We start from the raw sequence: 23,033 nt of genomic DNA on the forward strand, positions 1-23,033 counted from the left end.
CACCAACACTGATGCACTCCTTTGGGGAGAGAAAACACCTGCCATTTTAAGGGAGATCAAGCAGGGGCACCCAGTGAACAATGCTCACATTTTCAAGGGTGTCCTGTACGCTCCAGGAACTTGAGTGTTCATCCTGTGACAGCTCAGGGGGCAGCTCTTTGAAAGCACTGAGTAAAGTGTTCTAGAACATGCTAATGCACCTACAATGAGCTCTGTACAAAAAACAGAAGCTTAAATTTTCAAGTCTATCCCACGACACTTCCTCAAAGTCACTCAGAGATTGAGTGTCCCTCTCTTTACTCTGGACCAAGTACCTTAACAATATTTCAGTGCACTTCCTACAGTACTTGGTGAATTAATCTGTGTGTTTATAAGCACAGAGGGCTGATATACACTTGGTGTATATTGTGTCCTTCATAGTACAATCTTCCTTGAAAATATAAGTTGCTATAAAGATTTCACTTAAAATCCTTTCAGGTAGCCACAGCACCCATCCACCCATAAAATATCCACTTTACAAAAATTCTTCAGAGAAAACCCTTTTCTCAGCCCCATCTTCTGCACTTTGCTGTTGGGAGGGCTCACACCCCTGAGCCTGAAGGAAAGGCTTAGCTGTAGGGATTTGCTCTGGGAGGCTGAAGTAGGCAACATAACATATAATGTTACAGAGAAAATTAACAGAGAGGAAACTTTCTGTGTTCCACTTTTCTTTAATAGGCCTGGTTTGTAATCTTTGCTATCTTTCACTCTCAAATTTTTCTGCCAAAAGAGAAAATAAATCTGAAATTGCCTTCTGATTCTTATGAGATCTGGAATAACTCAATGCTGGCTTTCAGGACTAAAGTTAACATCTCTTTACCATAACCAAAGTACAATTTCCCATGCAGCATATCTGCCAAATCCACGTCTCTAATAAACCTAGATTCCACAGTCTAAATCTCCAAAATTAGAGATGGTCAATGAAGGAAGAACACTCTACTCTTTAACCTATTAATGTCATCATTTACATGCACCTTTCCAACTCCTGCTATGGGACACAGCAATAGGCCCTCACAAATGTAAGGATAGCTGCCATAACTTCTTGCCAAGAAGCTCAGAGCTTTCAGGAATAGTAAGGCATGGTAATATTTCCAAGATGGCAAGTGCCTTGGTAGGTAACAAGGGGTAAGGGACTGAGCTCAACCATTAGTTCCCCAGGCACCAGCTCAAAGCCCAGGATGGGGGGAGGCCCCGGCATAGACTAGAATGGAGCTTGGGTTTGCCCAGACAGTTGTTCTTGCACGTCCATGACTGTGTCATCATACTGAGCTTCATTTATGTGAGATGATTACCCTGGTCCTTCTCCTTTTTGACAGAAAGGAGGTGAAGAAGTGCTCAAAGCTCCCTGCTTTAATGTAGCCTGGAAAAACAAAACAACAGCACATTTCCCAGGTTTGAACCATATGATTATGGATCAGACCTTTGGGCTGTTGTAAATCTATCTGCCTCTGACATTTAATGGGCTGGGGTGATTCATACCAGTTGAGGGATCTGGCACTCTGTCTGCTGTATCAGTTCCAAACAGATTCCATTTCAGTGGCTACCTAGAAAGCCATTTCTGGTCTGTCTCCAACAACCTGAGTAGAAATTTTATTCATTAGACACTACATTCATTTGTGCTGCCACCAGTTCATGGGCTACAAATATCAGAATGTGCATATTTCATTTCATTTCTCTCCTGAGCCCTGTGCAAAATGCAATACATTGATACTTCTCCTAGTTTCTACTCATGCTGAGACTACTGCTTGACAACAGCAGGTATTTTTGCGCTTTCCCTCTGCGAAAACACCATCTCATTTTAAGCCAGACAAGTTTTTCTGCTTATGTAACTAAACTTTATGTTCAGAATAGTCTTTTATAATACACTTTTACTAATACAGTTTACTGCATGAAGAGGTGAAGCAAAGGAAGATGCTGCAGTTGTTTTTGCAGCCCAGTTCACGGAGAGATCACAGGCACAAAGAGGTGTTTATAACAACTCAACCTGCTCACCTAAACCTCAGAAACCTCCAAACTTGCTCCTGGATACAAGTACTCAAGGTCTTCAAATAATGGTACATCAGATATTAAAGAGCAATGAATAGGTAGAATATGCAGCACAAAATTAATTTTGACTCATGCTGAGCTAATTGGGAAAGATCCACACAGTTCCTGCAGACTGAACACCAGCACAATCCCACTGACACAAAGTTCAGTTTTTCAAAGCCCACATTACAAGCTTTTCACACTCGGATATATAAAAAAACCCCAAGATATATCACCCACATTTTATGCTGTTGACCAGACAAACCCTACAGCCCTGGGATGACATTTTGGCAGTCAGGTGCTGGAACTAAGTGTCCCAGAAGAACACTAGAAAGCCTCCTTCCCTTCTTAGGAATGTGATCAAAACCAACAATGTTCACTTGGACATTTCTGGATGCTATTTGGAGTCAAGGGACAAATGGGCAAAACAGCTTCCCCTATCTCTGTATGAGGATGTTGCCTGTGCTGCTACTTGCAAAACTTTTTTTTTTTTTTTTTTTCAAAAAGACGTTACTTGTTCAATCTTCTCACACCACAGTGGAACAGGAGTATGAGACAAACAACACACACTGCAAGAACACATGTACAGATGAAGCTTATTAACTCTTACCTCCCAATGTAGAAAATCATGTTTGCATTTAGCACATTGAAAACCCACCCAAGCATAACCTGTCAGTGGAGCAATGTTCTTTCCAACTATTTTGCTGGCATCAGGGTTACAGCAGAAAGGTCTGATGGATGATGCATGTCCAACCAGTTACCTCCATTAAGGAATTAGGCAAACCAAAAATTCCCCCACAATGAACAGAGGAAACACGTAGTTACAGCAAACTGAATTCTTATTTTCTGCCTTCTCCAGGTGTGGTTAGACTGGTAAACCAAAGATATATGTTTGTGTGGTCTGCATGCACCCATCAACAGCCTGATTTAACTTTGAAATTGGCTGGTGCTCTAAGCAGGGGGCTGGATCAGGTCATCTCTAGAAATCCTGTCCAGCCTGAATTATTCTAGGATTCAAGGTTGGAAATTAGAAGGTGCCTTTCAGTCACAGGACTGATAATGCTGAAATAACTTAAAAAAAAATACACAACTAATTTGAAGAGGCAAACCAATAATTTGTGAAACCAATTATATAGCAGAGTTGCTTACAAGGGGTTAGACATTTGTACCATAAGGTTCTTTTCAATTCCAAATTCTTAAACCACATAAGCTTTATTTTTACAGTTCTCCAGTTTAGAAAAGCACTGCCTTTGAAATTTGCAAGCACATCCAGGAGTTTGCCATGAATTATGTGCACTTCTTGAGAGATGTCTGCTTTATGCTTTGTTCTGACATATTTTGCTCATGTTTTTTGCCACTTCAACAGCTGGAAAACATGTTTTGATTTGTTGTTGTTGTAGTTCAGATACATCCTACTGCACAGTTTCTAACACCCAAATAAACTTCTTGACTCTTAGAATCATATTTCTAATGTAAATACCACTTAAAATTCATTTAAACTAATTTATAATTTTTTTTACTAGTATTTCATAATAATTTTTGCTTAACAGGAATTCTTGGCTTGTACTCCAGGATATGAATCCACGTTTCAAATACGTACTTCAGCAAGTTTCTGAAGCAAAAATACTATCAGTTTGAATGCTTTAGAAGTTGTTAAAAACTAGTTACTTTGTTTATTAATTCTGTTCAGTCACTGTGCACGTTTTATAATTGTATCACTAAATCTAAATATATTTTCTAAGCTTGCAACATATGCAACCAACTCCATGAAACTCAGAACATATAGGCACTGCCCAAAATTCACTTTTATATGCTTCGCTGGGTATTCCTTGTAGCTTTAAAATTAGCTAATTTACCAGTTAATAACAGTGAGGGTCACTACCTTACCTGACAAAATGAGAAGCTCAATGATGTCTGCATCCCCCAGGAATGACGCGACATGAAGAGGAGTTCGTTTCTCGGCATCCTACAAAACCACAAATAAGTGCATGTTAAAGAGCAATGCATTTGTACATATTTATTTGCTGTGTGCATTTCTGTTTATAATTAGAAATGCAATCTCACTGAAGGAACAAAATTCAAGATCTCAACAACATATTTCCTCCCAAAAATCTTCAGCTTTTTTATCACTTCTTTCCATCACACCTTGCAGAGACACTGTCTTTATTCTGATAGCCTGTTTACAGGTAGATCAAATCAAATCTAAAATGAGGAAAAGGCATCATCCCTGGGTCTCTTTCCCACTCTTAAATATCACAGCAACATAACTGAGATGCCTCTGGATATCAGACTTCATAATGCACTTTGCACCAACAATACAAGAGACACAGAGTCTTCAGAAGGATAACTTGGGAGAATGGTTTGGAACCACACCCAAGGTCAAGATGTAATCCTCTTAGTCTCTAAAGGTCCTTGTATACCATTTAGCCTGGTTATCTACACAGCAGCCCAAAATGGGCACGTGCACCTTGATCCTTTAAACATTAAAGAAGAAAATAATACCAGTCAAATCTGTATCTTCAAATTTAGAACTGCTAATTATCATATATATAACTTCTGAAATACCTCTACTTTTATTTGATTTCTGTAATTTTCCACATAAAGGAGTCCATTTTCAAGATTTTCTTTTCTAACTTCAAGGGGTATAATACAGTGTTTATAAAAACCCTTTCTTTTATTGCTTTATTCAGATGATTGCAGAACATAGGTCTTCAAAAGAAACAGCTAAAACATTATAATATGGGCAACAACAATCACAAGAACTGCTAATACTGCTCATTGTGCTATTTCATCCCTGTTTCCAGTCCTAAATGAATTTCATTTTGGTTTCTTAACCACAAAAATAAGTTCTAAGAGACCTTATCAATGAAACTTATTGCAACTTACCAGCATTAAATATTGTAAACTGGTAACAAATTCGACACTTCCTGCAAACAATACCAACAGAGAAACCCTACTAAGTATTTACACTGTGTCCCTGAAGCAGATCTCTGAGTCTGTCATATAAAATATCACTTTTTACATGACCAAGAAGTCAACCACTATAAGCTATTTTGGAATACCTTTGAAGTATGCTATAAACGTGGACAAATCAGCACAGCAGAAGCATTTGTCATTTGAATGTTGAAAATTATTTTCCAACACTGAAAAGCACAGAGCCACTGATCAACTAGAATAATTTAATTTTTATGGTTTTTTAAATATATATAATGCATATAGTCCTCAAAGTCTGCTCCACTGCGTTTTGATCTTTCATATTGGGCATGCACATAAAACACTCAGAAGACAGACTACTTAAAACCCAGGTTGTCACAGGTCAGAGAGGAAGGTATCTTACAGAACTTCACCTCCTCACATGATAGGCAAATTAAAAGAACGTTAAGCAGTGTCCATCCAGAAATGTCCTCTCAGGAACCAAAATAACAAGCTGGATTCTCTCACATGCTCAGTTCCTAACCCCTAATCCACCACAAAACAGTTCTCACAGGTACGAGCACATATGAGACCTTCCATAAATATTTCTCACATTACCTGTCCTATGGTTACCCATGGCAAAAAATATGCTAAGACTGATCAAACTTATACAAAAATAGAATCAGTTTTATTTGGGTTTTTAGTTTGTTCATTTCAATGCACGGAGCTCTCTTTGTACAATGCAGTATTTGTAACAGCCATTGTACCTGTCAGTGACAAATTCTGTGACAGCTTCTTGCAACACAGCCAAGTTTGGCAACAGAGTAGTTTGAAGTCAAATGATACAAGACCAAGCAATTTTCTGGATCAAGGAACCAAGGCTACCCAGTGCTTTATTGATTATAAAGATATTATGTACTAAACTGTAAATCTGATGGAAATTTGATAACAGAGAGGAAAGGACATTAAACAGAAAACTAGAATTTTTATCCTTCCTGTAACAGGAATAACTCTCTGTAAAATTTCTCAGCTTTCACTTTTTAAAATTAATGCAAAATCCTTTCATATTAAGCAAGAATCAAACTGGGTTTAGTCATGAAACTGAATTTAAGCTTCATTTTTTTAAGAGGAAAAAACCCCTAAAACTTCTCCGTTTATCACAACCAGGCACAAATCAGAGTTCACTTTCACAGAGAGCCCTACAGGAAACATTTTCTGGAGTTTGGCAGGGAGAAGTCCACACACTACACCCGCAGACAAGCACGCAGTTGAGAAATTCAATGGAGGAACATCCTCAAGTTCCTGTTTAGACTCTGCACAGGACTGATACAGAAACAGAGGAACTGAGGCATCTCCCCATCTGTCCAACCACACTCACTGCATCCTCCTCAAAGCTGTGTACCACTGCAGCCAGACTCATATCACCCACTGCCTTTCCATCTGGCCCATGCCCTGACATCTTTTCAGCTACAGACATATTTGTCACGTGATGGTGGGAACAGGAGTACAAAAGTAAATCAGTAACGATTTGAAGACTGAAGGCTACAAACAGAGAGAGAGGACTAAAATCTGTCCTTTCAGGGAAAGGCTTGGCAGAACCCCAAACCTCAACATACATTATCAAGGCAAGGAAAGTAAGTGGGGGGGGAAGAGATGATAACAGGGTCACAAATAGCATTAAGACGAATAATCAGACCTGCTTCAAGTACAGTTCTCAGAGGAACAAAAGGTCAGTAAGAGACAGTAGATAAGCTATAAACAATGGCCAGAAAATCACACTGAGATGAGATAAACACTCTTTCCAGTTCCTAAAGGAGGCCTACAAGAGAGCTTGAGAGAGACTTTTTACAAGGGAGTGTGGTGATAGGACAAGGGGGAATAGCTTCAAAAGGAAAGAGGGCAGGTTTAGATTAGATACTGAGACTAAATTCTTGACTATGAGGGTGGTGAGGCACTGGAACAGGTTGCCCAGAGAAAATGTGGATGCCCCAATCCCTGGGAGTATTCAAGGCCAGGTTGGATGAAGCTCTGAGCAGGTGTCCCTGCCCATGGCAGGGGGTTGGAACTAGATGATCTTTAAGATCACTTCCCACCCAAACCATTCTATGAAAACTGTTTTAGTAACCTATCTTAGTTCACAGAAAAGATGATGCTGCATACTAACATTATCTCTATGCTTTAGTTTGTTTTAAGTACAGAGAAAAGAAATTAAGACTCTAACAAACAGGAAATCAGGGACAGAAGGCCTCAGCATGAAAAACACTCAACACATACTTAAACTGTTCAAGTGATCACAGTGACACTGATAAGACCCTTCACAGGCTTAAAGTTAGACTAGCCCTTAAGTGCTTTATTGGATCAGAGCCTTAGGGTACATGAAGATTAGAATAGTGAAGTGCATGAATCATATCAGCACATGTAACATGTGCAGGCACATTAAGAAAAGGGCCTACATTTCCTCCTCAACACAGCCTACATCTCAACGGAGATAATGGATTTGAATTTTGAGATGAACTGCAGCTGTTCAGATCAGGTGATGCTTAAGACAGAGTTCCTTACTACTAACATATAAGTGCAACTGCTGCAGAAAATAAATGTTATGTATCCTTCCTTTGTCACCAAACTGACTGAGCAGCCAACAGGAATAGCTGGAATTTACAGAAGGATTTTAACGCACCCCAGAAACCAAGTTAATGAAGCCTTTGGATTCCCACCACCTTCTGCCAGAGATGTGCCTGGGTGGCAGAGTAAGGCATGTGAATGGCTACAACTTCCATTGATAAAGTCTAACTAGAATAATAACAGAAAACAAACTTCCTGCTCATTCCCTCCATTTACAGTTGTTACATCAGAGTACACCTCAATTTAAATAGCACAACCATTAAAACCCCAAACATTTAGATACAATTTGACTTCAGGAATATTCAATATTGGCAACTGTTAGGAACTACTGAAGAGGCTAAAAGCATATGAGCACCTACTTTGTGGGCTATTTACAACCATTCCAAGCCAAAAGTTGATGGTGTACCAAGAAAATATCTGATGCTTCAAGGATTTTTTTCTACTCATACATTCTTTTATTAAAGCCTGTAATTCACAGAGCAAATCCAAATGTTTAACTTAGAGCACGAGACATAAGTTACACAGCTTGACTTTCCCCTTCAGCTGGTGCTCATTCTTCTGCTTGGTAAAAACCAAGTTGAGGAATTCCTATCTGAAAATGCAGATCCTGGTTCCATCACCTCTCATCCTCACAGTCTTCAGTTTGGCCTCAGAAACAAATATTTTTCTGGACCAAGTCTTTAGTTGCCCATGAAGTAGAAAAGGCAAATACTTTGATCTCCTGGAGAAAAGAAAAATTATCTGCCCTTTTTCCCCACATCTAACACTTGCTTTTTGTAAGGCTGACAGCAGCTTTCATGCGAGAAAAAGGTAACTTTAACAATTAATTACTAATCCTATATTGAGACTGTAGGAACTGTTATCCTAATGAATGGAAATATTCTAATGTTTATGAATATTCAATGTAAGACTCAAAAGATAGACTTAAATAACTCCTCCATTTTTACAAACACAATATTAACTTTTGGGGGGAGCTGGGGGGAAAGGCTGAAGGCGTGGGAACGTGCATCACATGTAAATGGATGGGAAGAGATTTAGAAAATTCGAGTATTTCAGGTTGATATTGCTGCCTTGGAAGAAAATAATGCAGCTACAGCCAAACCCTGCCATGAGACTTTGATGGCCTATACATCCTTAAGGGTCTCAAACATTCTGGGGACGCTGATGAGTCACCAGCACAGATATATATATAACATAGTAACCACTAGTATAGTAACATGCTGTTGCAAAGCAAACCAGACAATTTCAGACTCTCAGTCTCTCCAGCAGAATCTTTTTCACAGTTCAAAAATTTTCTGTATAAAATATAAAGAAAAAAATTCTAAAACAAAAAAAAAATTAATCTAAATAAGTCATCCTAGTTACCTCACATTGCAAACATCAATGTAATTTCATATTCAATTTCCTTACATAATTGAGAACTGTTCATAATATCTGTAGAAAAAATTGTTTCTATCACTTCCCACTTAAAGAAACAGCATATCAAACAGCACTACTAGAGGCTAAATACCACTGGAAACACAGCTATTACCTAGCACCAAACTGTCATACGGTGTCAAAGCAGAAGCCTTTCCAAGTTCTTGACTAAATCCTCCAGAAGACTTTCCAGCACAGCATAATTACATCTTAAAGAGGAGCATTTAATTCCAGCATAGCTTTATTCTTCTGCAAGGCTCCACAGCACCAAAAAGAAAATCATGATTCCTTGGATGAGAGCAGAGATGAGGGTCTGGTATCCCAAGGTAACTGAAATACCACATTACAGTCTCTCTCAAGTCCCAAGTCAAACATGTCACTCTAAACTGAATGACAAGCTGGTCTTCACTTTAGCTATCCCAAGCATGCAAAGCCTTTCAGACTCACAATCCTAAACACGTGTGCACTTGTTCCTCAAGCACTTATACCACCTCCAAAAATTTGCTTAGCAACATTACAGAAGTATATATATATATAACTTTTTTGTGTGTGTGAAGACCTGGATGAAGCCTGAATCCTCCTGACAGAGGCAGTCCTGCAAATCTATGCCTTACCAAGCAGAAAAATGTGTAAAAGAAGTAATAAACAGCATACATACATACATGTCTCTCCATAGTGAGATCCTTCTTGCCCTCCTTATCCCATAATAAACATTCCCACAATTATCTCTTGATGCTGATGAGCAGCAAGAAGCATCTGCAGCTTCTCCAGCTGGCAGAGCGTCGAGCAAAGACGCTGCAAGGATCAAGCCCAAAAGGCCATACCAGCAGCAGAAACAGAAGCACCTATGTTGTGGGAAAGCAAATGTTGTCCACAACAGTCTCACTGCTGGAGTGAGGTGGCACACTATTTACTTTCCCAAAAATAAAAATGCAATAGAAGATATTCTGGAGACATCAAAGTTTAAAATATATTTTGGGTTTTTAGGGTTCTATCCAAGAGAAAACGCAGGATTAGGGGATAAAAAATAAAAACAGAGGGAATTAAATGTCTGCTTTGGCTTGCAAACATCACATTAGTTATAGGGAAGAATACTGGAAGGGGTTTTGACTTTTTTTGTTTGGCTTTAGATATTTTGAGGGGAAACTGGAAGACTAAGATGAAAATAGAAATTTCACAGGAAGATTTCGATTTATAACATCACACATGAGAACTGGACTTTGCAGATGTAGGGTGCTGCACAGCTGCATGTATTACAAATCCCAAATAACAAGGGGTTACAACTGGATCCAGAGTAGTCCCTGGATTCTGGGAGTCATTCTCTCCCACTCTTCCCAAAGTAAAAATAGCACCCTAAAATATCCCCACCTACACACACAGGGCATGATCACCCTACTATTTCTAAATGTACCAAACAGCAAATGTAGACAATGCCTACCTGAAACTAGTCTGGCAGTCTAGATAGTGCAACCAATATTGCAAATGTCCTGGGAAAACAGGCTGCTGAACACTGCCCACAGGCAGACCACATTTCCCAAGGAGACAGTGCACATTTGGTACCCCATGGTAGGGAATTGCTTACCAAGTATAACAGCTAAGGATAACAGTGTCCAAGCCCTCAGGGTGCACAGGCTCCCCCAAAGCACAGCTGGAGACTGGAGAGGTCACAGTGACAATTATGGTGGCAGATGAACTAAAACCACACTTGTAAGCCAAACAGTCACAGCTTTCACTTTGTTGCAACATGGAATTCACAATTATAGCAACATCCAGAATGTAGCCATTTCTATCAACATACACTTCCCGGCTTGGAAAGATAATAATTATTTTACCAGACCCAAAAAAAAAAAAAAAAAAAAAGTAGTAACATGCTAAACTTCTGATTTCCTCCCAGATTTCCTCCAAACTCTTTCCTGAGATTAATTTTCTCTTAGGAAGTATGCACATACATTCCTAATTTTGTGGAGTTTCTCTATGCGCTTTTTGTTCTGTCTTCCAAATGCTTCTCTTGCTGCAGATTCCAAAAAAAGAATTTTTAAAACTCCATAAATTCCCAGAGCTTGCTACAAACCAGTCTTTTATTTTGTATCCCTGTCCTACCTATATTTAAACTACTCCAATGTTAATAGAGCCAACCAAAATTGTCAACAAAGGACAAATCGCTGCCAAAGTGTCAGAGTTTCCTCTCACGTGAGCAACCAAACACTAACATGGAAGTAATTAAAAACACCCTTAAAATAGAAACATAAGCATGCAATGCAAATTGCCAGCTCACAGCACAACGGAGGGAAATCTTTTGGTCTTTCTTTAGTGATATTTTAAGCAATTAACACTTGTCTGCAGTCACTATTCAGAACGTAATCTTCAGGTTTCATGTTAACCAGCATTTTTCTAATTACTCAAAAGAAAAGGTTTGTGTTTTGCTCCTGACAAAATAGCTGTTCAGGCAAAGCATTCTTGGATGCATTTTGAGTATTGTAAATAGTGTTCTGGGCAGACCATTCAAGTTCAATGACTTTTTTTATTAAGTACCATGGTACTCATCTGCAAAATATGTATTCCTCATCTATATCACACCTGACAGCTGAGAGCATCTCCCTGGCAACCATCACTACACACTTGCAGCCAAAGGATAGAAAAACATTTGAGAAGCAGGCAATAACCTTGTGCAGGAAACGGTATTTTAAAAAACAACATGAAATGCAGAGGAACTACGACATTCACCTAGCTTGTTGTGGGTTTTTTGTTTGGTTAGTTTGGGGCTTTTTGTTTGTTTTTTAAGACGAACAGCAAAAACAAATAAAGAAGAAACTCAAGGAAGATGATTCTTTAACAAAGCACTTTTAGGAACTTTTAACATAACAACCAGGTACTGACAATCACAGGGAAAGCCTAATGTCAAGGTCTTGGATCAGATTCCCAATTTAAAACAGAAGTAAATCTTTCTGCTCTGACAGCGAACGGAGTGGAGCCCCAGTCAACCAGATCTGTAGGATCACTTCTCCAGTTCCTTTCAGCAACTCTGAACCAACAGGTTGGACCCCACTACCTGCAAAAGTTTCAGTACCAAGACTAAACCGGACCAAGTGCTAGAGTTAGCTATAAATAAACTGATGACTTTATGTCAGAGAAAGACATGAAGGAAAGGAAGATTGATTCAGAAGTCCAGGAAACACCTGGAAATCATCTTTCTGCTTCTGCTTTATATTCTCACCACTTTCAGAGGCCACAGATTGTAGTCAGGACTGACAGGACTCTAATAGTATGGATTTAAGTTAAAATTGAAAAGGGGGAAAAAAAAAATCCCAACTTCTGCAAAAAGACCAAGTTCAAATGGAGATATTTTCCTCCATTACCAAAGTAGTTAAATACTACTTCTTTACAGCTGCTTACCATTCTGGCTAGAGTAAGCCAATCTCCAGAACAGTAATTCCTTTGTGGCCAAATTATGGCCAAGATTCTGCTTCCTTGCTCTCACTGCTGAGACCTATGTGAAGCTTTACTTCAAGCACAGACAAATGCTGAATAACAGCTCCTGATCTGCAAAGGCTCTTCATAAAAGGAAACTCTACAGAGAGTAAAAATATGCAGTTTTCAGCTGTTTTCATTCATTTTCTCAGTAAGAGAAAAAAGTGTCCCTGACTGACCTGCACATTTGGAATAATTACCATACAGTAAGAAAATTTAAAGTCAACTGTTGGAGACAATTATATTTCAGACTACTAATTAGGATTCCACTGAGATCCAAATTTCTTACTTCTGAATCGTTTTCATTCTGTTATGTGTTAATTACTAAGGACATTTTCCATACTGCCATTGTAACAGTCCATAAGCACGGTGCTGATGTACCACAGGCACACAACATGCCAAGTCACATACCAAGGCGTTGACATCCTCAGTTTTGTAGATCAACATCCGGATCTCTTCTGGATCACCACTGAAAATCGCTTGGACCAGTGGCGGCTGGAAAAACAAAACAGAAGAAGCAGCATTACAGGTTTGTTTGTTTTCTGCTTAAGAGGAGAGCATCTTATTCCTGCTAACATTTACTAATGTTGCCTACAGACATTTTATGACGCCAGCAACAAATCACCAAGAGTATCTCATCAGTAAGAACCATCAGTTTGCTGGAGGATAAGCTGGAATCACGGCATGTTTGTACATATAATGAGTGTGTGTGTGTGCACAAACAGAGACCCCCATTAGAATGGCAACTTTTGTCAAAAACATGCAATTAGCCCAGATGTTCTCCTTGGCATGTAAGGGGAAAACTAATTACATCAGATACTGCTGCATGTTTGCTGTTGGCACAGATTAATGGTCATGCAATACACATTTAGAAACAGAACATTATGCAGATAATGAATTTCTGGGCAATTACTAAACATCTTGTGTTTTTTTTACTGAATAAATATGCAACGAGCACAGTTAATTTTAACCACCCAAGAAGCAAAATAATTATCTTATTGTTCCAAGTCTGTTATTATGCTATTATGGATCGGAATGCATAAATAAATAATGGGGGATACAGGAGAAACAATATGCCACACTCATTCCTCTGGCAGTGCTGGCGTCACCCATCAGTGGGAGGGAGCTGCATATGCTCAACTGCCCCATTACACATCCGGAGCTGGCAATTTCAGTCCTTCTGGCTACGTTTGTTCTGGACCCCCAGCAGCAAATATTTGAGTTATTAACCAAGCTGGCAAGACAGGATCTGCTGAAGTAAAAGAATAAAAATCTTGCTGCTGGAGATCAGAAAAAGAAGGGGACAAATTACACAGATCCCTATTCCCTGGAGCAATTGCTGAAACAGGAGATGGCCCCACTTGCACCATGACCCCTCCTGAAGGCAGTGTGTGCACCCCCCAATCTCGCTGCCCACCTCCAAGTTGTCTCATGGTCCTACTGGCAAAAACAGAGTTTGTGGTGCCATGCAATCACCAGAATCTAAAATAACCCTGCAAAATGGAAGCATGTATGCATGCCTATTTAAGCACATAAAACCACAACAGTTCTTGAGACTACAGCACTTAACTCTCTTGTAAACAGGTTCTCTCAAAATTCACAAACAAGCTGAAAGAACAAAAAAAAAATACCATTTTCTCCCTATCTTTTCACTGCAGAATTCATCATGTTCAAATGTGGAAAATACATTTCTAAGTTAATGATGTCTATTTTAAGACATATTAATCCCTTATGTCCTTGAGAAACATTCACACTGGAATTTAATTCTTGCCACTCCTCCAATGGAAAAAGGACTAAAGCAGCATCTCTTATCACAACTGTCTGCAGTCTTACGGATTGTCGTGGATGTTTGAAAAAGAAAGAAAAAAAATAGCATTTCACTTGACCCATTTAGCATGTTTCCTTCCCAGCCCATGTCAGAATGGCCAGAGACTATTCCCCACCAAAGGATGCTCAGAGTCTGTTCCCTCCTCTCCTAACACTCAGAGCTATGAAGAATCAGTGAATGTTTATGAAATCACAATGCTCACACCAAAATATTTTCATTTCATGTACATTTATAATAATATTTAAATTAAAAAAAAAAAAAAAGAGGAAAGCAGAGAATTCCTCAATTTCAAACTGAATGGCAACACAACCCAGTGGCTAAGCAACAAATACCCCCAGCAGCTTGGATTACTCTCTGAACTCATTTGCAGGGATGCCCAGCACTAAACAAAAGATATCAGCCAGGCTCTGATGGCATTTCAGCTGAGACCTCAGGCACAGGTAAGAGAAAAAAGAGAAAAAACCTCAAATTTCAAATCTATTGGATTTAAAAAAAAAAATGCTGTTACAAGTGACATTTTTCTTTTAAAAGGGAAAGAGTAAAGTACTGTTCATTGTTACACTAAAAAAGAGAGGAAGATCTACAATAAGACACTTTGACCCATTATCCCTCTGCCAGAAATCTGAATCAGACACTCGGCTTTACAGGAAATGCTTGACCTTTTTAATTAGTACCAGCTACTTAACACAGAAAGCAGATTGATAATAACACTGTGTTCTTTAGACTTGTAACATTTATAAGATCCTCATCTCAATTTATGTCCACCACACCATGGTCATATCTACCTGCAGTTCCTTATATCAAACCCCAGTATTTAGTGTGCCTCTGAAGCAGGTTGTAAGTCTCACACCACTGATACACATAACCTTTGCTGACAGGAGAAAGTTGCCATATACCCATTACAAAGGCCTTAGTCCTTCAGCCCTTTTTTCCCATAATTTACCTTTTATAAATTAATTACAATATAATATTTCACTGCTAATTGTAACAGCAAGAGACAGAGACAATGGGGAACGATCAGAGCCTGCAATTGGAAAGGACAGATAAAACCAGTACAGGTTAATAATCATCTTGAGTCATTGCTGTGCAGCCTCCAACTGGCCATTTTCCTAATTTACTACATCATTATTCCACTTCATTTTCCAAAGTATTACTTTTGAAGGGAGACACATTATTGTCAAGGAATTTTATTACATATTAAGACATGTTTCAAGGTAAGATGTTCAGTCAAGTATAACGCCCTGTTTAGGAAAAACATGTCAGAAGTCTGTTGCAGTGTTGTTGCTGCAATTTGAGGTCAGAGCTGAGAACCTGCATCCGCATCCATCAGCACAATGGAAAAAGTATTGCTCCGTTCAGCAGCTGAGAGCGATGGAATGGAGCTTGTGCAGTTACACACACATTGATGGTGGACGTCCAATGACCTGAACAGATTACTTCTTTGATCTTCATTGATTACCATATTCATACATGAACGACTTCAAATAACTTCTTTTTTTCTCCTTTTTTTTTCTTTTTTTTTAATTCCTGAAGGGTAGATAATGACCCTTCCTAATTATCAAAGAAAGATAAAGTATATTGTATATTTTTGGAAATAATTTCTAAAACCTGTGACACTATTAATGGGTTATTTCATTTATAGAAACATTTTGCTTTAAAATTCTTCAAATTCAGAAGTTCTTAAACACTCATAATGAATTAAAAAGCACAAGCACAGAGCAGGTTATATAAAACTATTATTAGAATTAAGCAAGGGTGCAGGGTTTTGGAATGATGAACAACTGTTTCATCATCTCAGCTCTCTGGAGCTTCCAAATTCTTGAAGAGAGTTTCAGCTGGGAGTGTTCACATTTTTTCTGAGAATATACTCCAGCAGCTAGCAAAACCCTTTCCAGGTTACTTTTTCTACAGAGTTATTATGATAAGTACAAAATTTATCAACAAGTTTTATTAGACTGTTTTTTACTTTGTGCTGTAATAAGCATTTTAGTAAAAATAAAATTTTACCCAGAGACATCTTCCAATGTTGCAGCATATCCCTACCTTTATGGCATATGGGGCTATCACAAGGACTTCAACCCACGAGGGAAAATTAATTTGTTGAACTGAAGGCACAGCAATTATTTCAGCAACAGAGAACTTAAACCCACATGGAAGAATGTCTTGTGGCTCAGCTGGTGCCCACAGAGCCAAACCACTCTGACAGAAAGAGCCCAGCACTGGGAAATTCTCCTCCATAGATCTGACAGCACAGGGGACAGCAGAGGCTATTACCAAGTGGCATTGGCGAGTCTCTGAACTCCAGATGAGATGCAGTATTTAAGGGGACTGTCTCAACTATCATTTTAATTACTATGTTGAAAGTGGGTGCTGAATCTCTGAGCAAACTAGTTAGTATTTTTGTTGAGTAACAAATAACTAACGTATATTAAATATTTTACCTTGATTTTACACATCCTGACTCACTAACAAGGACTTATTTAAGCCAGATTTTTGTTTGACAAGAGCTGAAGGGGGATAGGGAAAGGAGGATCGATTGCCATGCCAATTTGATATAATATACTGTCGCTTGGTCTTGTGAGTGAAAAGAAGTTATATATTGATCCTTTACTAGATCTAATTGCATTACATCAAGTTCCTGAACTAAACACTTGTATATGTCCATGTATTCACTTCTCTTTAACTAGCAAGGCAGTGTAGCAAGACACCCAATCATTTCAAAGTGGTATTGATTTTGACAATGTTTTGCCAAACACCTTTTTCTGTAGGTACTCCCATTAATCAAGCTTACAAGGTTGTCTGCAATGTCACATCACGTATATATATTTCCTTCCACTGGTCACAGCAGACTACTCTTCCTAATTTTAGTTTAGGACTTTCTCCCTCTGAGCGTACAGCACGTGAATATCCGAAATACTGTTTTAACCTACCAGTCTGTATTAGTGAACAGTCATTAACTAGATTTCTCTTCATTTTCAGAGTACATTGCCCTGATGCTCAGTATTTATACAGTTCCATGTACAGAAATTACTCAATACTAATAATTTTTAACAGGCCTTGTAGTCTATTTCATTTGCGTCAGGGGTTAGCCTTTTACTGTGTTTGAGGAATTAATTGCTGGGTAAATACAAAAAGAAGTTTGCTCATGATTTGTTATTTCAAAGAGTGCCTTTCTGTTATTGGAATTTCTGTATACTGACTTCTGACAGCAAAGTACTTTCACAGAGCTGGTATCTAGAGAAGAATGCCCTTGGATGGTTGCTAAGGGATGTTTCAGAGCTATTACAGATTTTCACGGAGTGACTTGTCCAAGCTACTGAAAGGCCAGCAGAGAGAATCAAATCTGTAAATAGGGTATACTGGTTCTCTGGAAGCACCTTGGCAAACTAACAGCATTGTTAAGGGAGTGAATGTACTTACCTGGGACATTTATACTGAGCAGATCAATAAACACCCTGTACACTGCAACATTTCAAATACGGCAGGAAAAAATATTTCAATTCATTTAATTCTTTCTTCTTATGTCCTTCCACGTTTTGCAGACTAGCCAAATGATTTAAGGATTGCACATCAATCCACTGCAGAAAGGACAGCATGTGTGCCTACACATGGCTACTTATTTCAATTTGTTCCACCCTGTTTCAGTGCTCAAGGACCAACAAACTTACATGACACACAGAGGTATTCAACAAAACACAGGTCAACACTCCCCAAAGTAAGAAAAACTCTGTGTAAATGGCACTTACAAACTGAGAGATCTTCATGTTGTTTTTAGGCTGGCATTTAAAGGACGTGACTGTGCTCTGACACTTTCCCTAGACCAATGACTTTATAACTTGCTGCCATGCTGTGCTCTAAGTTGTTTACAGGGAAGTAATGGGCATTTAAGTTTCACTGCAAGAAGTGTTAGTTTTTCCTGTAATGGCCCCCCATTTCTTTCTATGTCATTTATAACAGCTTCTCCAAAACCTCAGGCTGCATTCATCCTTCAGACCATAAAAAGGACTTCAGCACTAATGGTACCAATGGCACAGGGCACACAGAAGCAGTGGAGAATCGATCACTGCTTCATTTGCTGTAATGCTCTCCTGAGACTAGGAAAAGTTACATATAAACTGTAACTAGAGCATATGTTTAGCTTTAAGAGCAACCTTGTACCTAAACTTTTTAAAGAAAGAGGAGCTGGAGGGGGCTGTCTGCGTTTGCCTGGACAACACAGGATCCTGAACCTGCCCAAAGCCTCAGTGCTGAAAGCCTGTCCCTCCAATGATTTGATTCAAATGATGAATGGCAACTTCAACAAAACACAAAACAATGCTCAGTGACCAGATGGAAAATACCCCAGTGCAAACCTGTGGCTCCCAGTATGGTCTAACCCTAAGGGACACATTCTGAGCAGCACCAATGGCATCAGGCAAGGATGTCTGCAAGAACAGCAGTGTGGTACAAACAGTGTTTGTGTTCAGTGCTTTCTCCCCTCCCCTCAAGATTAGTCAAATGCTCAGTAATGCACTAGTGGTTCCTAAGTAATTTTTCACCAATGTCTCAATAAGTCATTTAATGCTAACATGGTCCATAGGTAGTTTCTACTTAGGTATACACTCAGCCTTTCCCACAGTGGCTTCACAAATGAAGACTTGAATATTTGCAGAAATACTTGGTGCAAAATTAGTTGAAATATGGCAATTCTAACATGAGCATCAGATATTGTCATTGCTGGTAACATTACAAATCTGAGTTTAATCACTGGCATACCTTGCTAATTCCATGACAATCACAAACAAACAGCTACCAAAATAGAGCAGCTCCAACCTTAATCTGCTGGATAGCCAGGCAGCTTGTGCAGGCTGCAAAGCCTGGGGGCAGCATGGTCCAGGGGAGGACCTGCATCCTGGGAGGACTCCCATCCCTCCAGATGAATTCAGCTGGGTGCCTGGTATCCAGCACTGATCAGGTTCAGAGGCTGGAAGTACAGCCTACCAAAAACACCCTTTTGCATCTTGTGAAGGGAAAAATCACATCACCAGCTTTAGATGAACAAATATACTTTCCAAAACCCCAAGTTCTCCTTCATTATTAATATTGCACAGCATTAGGGGAAGGGAAAAGTATGATTGCTGACAAAAGGTTAAAGTAAGTAGTAACAATAAAGATGTTTGAAACAGGACAAACACCTTCCATTAAGGATCTTGTCTTGAACATTGCTTACACTAGGTTTGGAAAAGAACATCCTGAACTGCTTAGAGCATGGCTCAACCCTGAAAAGGGAGCAGGGTTGTCATGACACATCCTGCATCGCATGCTTTTAAATGATTTCCCCTCCAATACCAGTTAAGCCTTTGCAACGACAAACCGGTTTGAGATTGGAAACCCACGCTGTACTCCCACAGGCTTCTGGCTCTCTGATCCCTCTCAGCAGGGCCCTGATGGCTTTTGCTTACACCCCACCCACAAAACTCTGTGTCTCTGGCCAGACAGAGAAGACAATAGATCTGATTCTATAATTACACATAATCACAAATGATCATTTAGTGAGTGATGTGCAAACCAGACTACACTTCAGTACACTTTCCCAGAAACACTCCTTGTGAAGTAACGAGAATAAACTAACTTTACACTCCTGCCTCCCCACCACCCCTGCACTCTCCCGCCCTGGTCTGCTCTGTGCCCAGCCCTTTCCTCCCTTCTACTCATCTTCTCCAAGAGGTTCAAACCTTGGCCTCTCTCTCTCTGCTGCCCCATTTCCATGCTGCTGGAGCAGGGGAGCTGAAGTTCTTGGGTGATACACACTTGAACACCTTTAATGGCAAATACGCACTATCAAACACACACTTGTATTTCAAGCAAGTGAGAAAGAAAGAAAACAAAAATTGAGACAGCTGAAACTTCAGCACAACATTCATTTGGTCAAGCCTTCATGATACTTAAAAAGGAAAATAGTCAGGATTGACCCTGCTTCTGCAATGCTGGATCAAGTCTGGTATTTCTGTTTGCACAATTTCTGATATGCCATTCTGGATGGTGCAAAACAAGCCTCTCAGCAGATCTATTTCTGGCTGTTAGCTTGGCTCCAGATTTTGGCTGTCTCCCATTTTTCATTATGAAGCCTATCAACTGCCCCAAGAATTGCTTATGTTTCCAGGTGAAGTGAAGGTTACATCCTGCCATTCCTGGAATCCTGAAGTTCCTCTACACACCAAAAGCACTGCATGTTGCCCATGTTTTGTTAAAATTATCAGTTAAAGGTACCAAAATAACTCATGGTCTGTTAAATTTAGATCACTTCTAAAAAGGAAAAGCGCTAAGCCTCTAATTCGGCTTGCCCGGTGTCCTGTCCTTCATTCTCATCAGTCTTGATTTAAGTGGTGAGGTTTTGTTTTGGTTTCGGCATTTGGGGTTGGGGTTGGTGGGGTTTTTCAAGTGCCCCCAGATCAGATCAGAAAATTAGTTAATAAATTCTGTCCTACATTAATCAAGTGGAGAGAGACTCAGCATGATGCAGACTAGTTAAAATAAGAAAGCTTTTTCAAATGAGACAAAAATAAACATAGTAGCATAACATTTGCTATATTCACCAGCATTTGTTACCCATTTTAGTGAAGAAAAGTCTACCACAGACAGCATAATAAGATTTCTTGAAATATCTACAAAGATCGAGGATAATCGATCTAATGCTACCCTGAATTTTCCTGTCCTCTTGAATTTGTTCAAAGTTTCTTGGGGTTTTGTCTTGATACAAACTGTGTCTTGTGTAACAGTACTGTGTTGAGTATCAGTGACACCATTAAAGTGTCACAGATTGTAATGGCACTACTTTTTATGTATTCTCAGCAGTGAGTGCTGCACTACTTTACCATTTGAGTATTTCTTGTCATACCTGTGTTTTGCCTCCCAGAGCTTTTGTCTTTTTTTTTCCACCCTTCTTTTATTTTTCCCCCTCCTCCATAATCCAATCATTTAGGCAGAAGCAGGGAATGAGTCCTGGCACCAAGGCAGTGTTTCTGAACAAGAGCATAGCAGAAAGTAAAATCTCTGGGGGCACAAATTCCAGCTGGTGTAAATCAGCTTAAGAGAACTCCCAAGTGAGAGGCCCTGTGCCATGTTACACTACCTGCCTTCCAAAGGGCCCTGCATTTTCTCCCCACCAGAAGCACAGCTGAGAGGTGGCCAGGCAGCACAAGGTTATGAACCTCAAGAGAAATAAAACGTTCAGCAGCAGAACAGAGCAACAGCAACCCCAGTGACTGGTCTGCTCCTTGCTAGACATTTAAGAATAAGGCAGTTAGGGGAGAAGCTCACTTAAAAAAACATCAACTCTGCCAAAAGCTTCATTTCCTGCTCAGCTATCTTCAAACACATTTCAAGCACACCAGCAATTTATTTCTTTTTTTTAACCAATTGCTTAAGTGTTAAATTCCACAAGCAGAAAAAAAAAAATTATCAAAAGCGATTCTGTGTGCAGGGGAAACGAACAGGTCCATGCTGGCTGCAGCTGTCAAACCCAACCCGAGACATCTCCTCCGTTCAGTGGCCCCACATCCTCTGGAGACCTGATATCCTGCCTTTACCCGACCCTACCAGCAGCAATGGCAACCAAATAGAAAAAAAGAAACGGAAATGCTGCAAGTTTATCTTCCTTTAGTTTATCACTTGTGAAACCATGACTTACCCCTCTTCCTTGCGAGGCAGGCATGCGCAGGGACTGCTACACACAGTGCAGCTGGTTTAAGCAACCTTTTCATACTCCTCCTTCAATGCAGTAACACAGCAAGACCTGCCTGTCATCTGGCAGCCTGGACACTCAACAGTACAGAGAAACAGTCCAGTCTATCTCTTACTCTACTGTAATTAAGTGCTTTATTTGATATATGCAGCATGCATTGATACTCATCACATGCTCTAATAAAAATCCTTTCATTTTTAGAAAATTAGTCCTGATTTAGAGAACTATAAAGTGGCATCTGATCCTGTAACATCTTACTCGGTAAGATTAGAACTTCCGCTGGTTAGCTGGGTCTGGTTTATGTTACTGTACACACAAAGAAGGCAGCTATGAAACAGAGAGGGCCATAATAAATTTGCAGATACTTCTGAACTACAAGAGACAACACAAGGACGTTGGAGGGCAAGATCAGAATTTATAACCATCTTGACAAATTATACAAACAACTAGGCCGGAGGAAGAGTAGGACACCATTCAGTATGGAGGAGAACACAGCATGCCTGTTAGTGAGAAATCCAGAGTTGTTACACAGCAGTTCTGGGTAAGAAAGAATTTGCCATTGCAGCTTACTAACTGAATGTAACTGAACAACATTATGAAAGAGGAAGAGACTTAAATTAGGATTAAGACTTGCAAAACACACAGTAGTCCTGTCACACAGCTCAGTACTGCTTAGGCTGTGACTGGAGGGAGACATTTAGTCGGGGGCACTACTTGACTTGAAGACCAAAACAGAGCTCTAAAACATGATTTACAGGGAAAATCTAAACAGATCAGAGCTGGTCAGCGTACACAAAGGAAAATGTAAAGGAAGCACGAGAACAATTTGCAATACATAAAATGTTGTTACTAAAAGAAATCATCTGTTTTCCCCATCCAAGGCATACAGAGCTTGAATGGCTGCATGCAAGGAAGATGTGTTCCTGCTCCATTAAGGGCAACACGAAGCAGGGCACTGGTTACCAATTTGGCTGAGTTACAAACTGTGAACTGTAGAAG

At 39.5% G+C, this 23,033-nt stretch overlaps 1 protein-coding gene across 13 annotated transcripts in view; it reads right to left on the reverse strand.

Moving 5' to 3' along the window:
- The window catches only part of ANKRD44 (ankyrin repeat domain 44), a 136,324-nt gene that overhangs the window by 62,736 nt on the left and 50,555 nt on the right, over positions 1 to 23,033 (reverse strand). For all 13 annotated transcript variants that reach the window (XM_027678166.1, XM_027678168.1, XM_027678163.1 and 10 more), the window contains exons 2-3: positions 12,895 to 12,978; positions 3,952 to 4,030 (exon numbers count right to left, since the gene is read on the reverse strand). In XM_027678166.1, the coding sequence (XP_027533967.1) occupies positions 3,952 to 4,030; positions 12,895 to 12,978 (163 nt within the window). The remainder of the gene's footprint in view (positions 1 to 3,951; positions 4,031 to 12,894; positions 12,979 to 23,033) is intronic.

Source organism: Neopelma chrysocephalum, unplaced genomic scaffold (assembly GCF_003984885.1).
Source record: "Neopelma chrysocephalum unplaced genomic scaffold, ASM398488v2 Primary Assembly neopelma1_44, whole genome shotgun sequence".
NCBI lineage: Eukaryota > Metazoa > Chordata > Aves > Passeriformes > Pipridae > Neopelma > Neopelma chrysocephalum.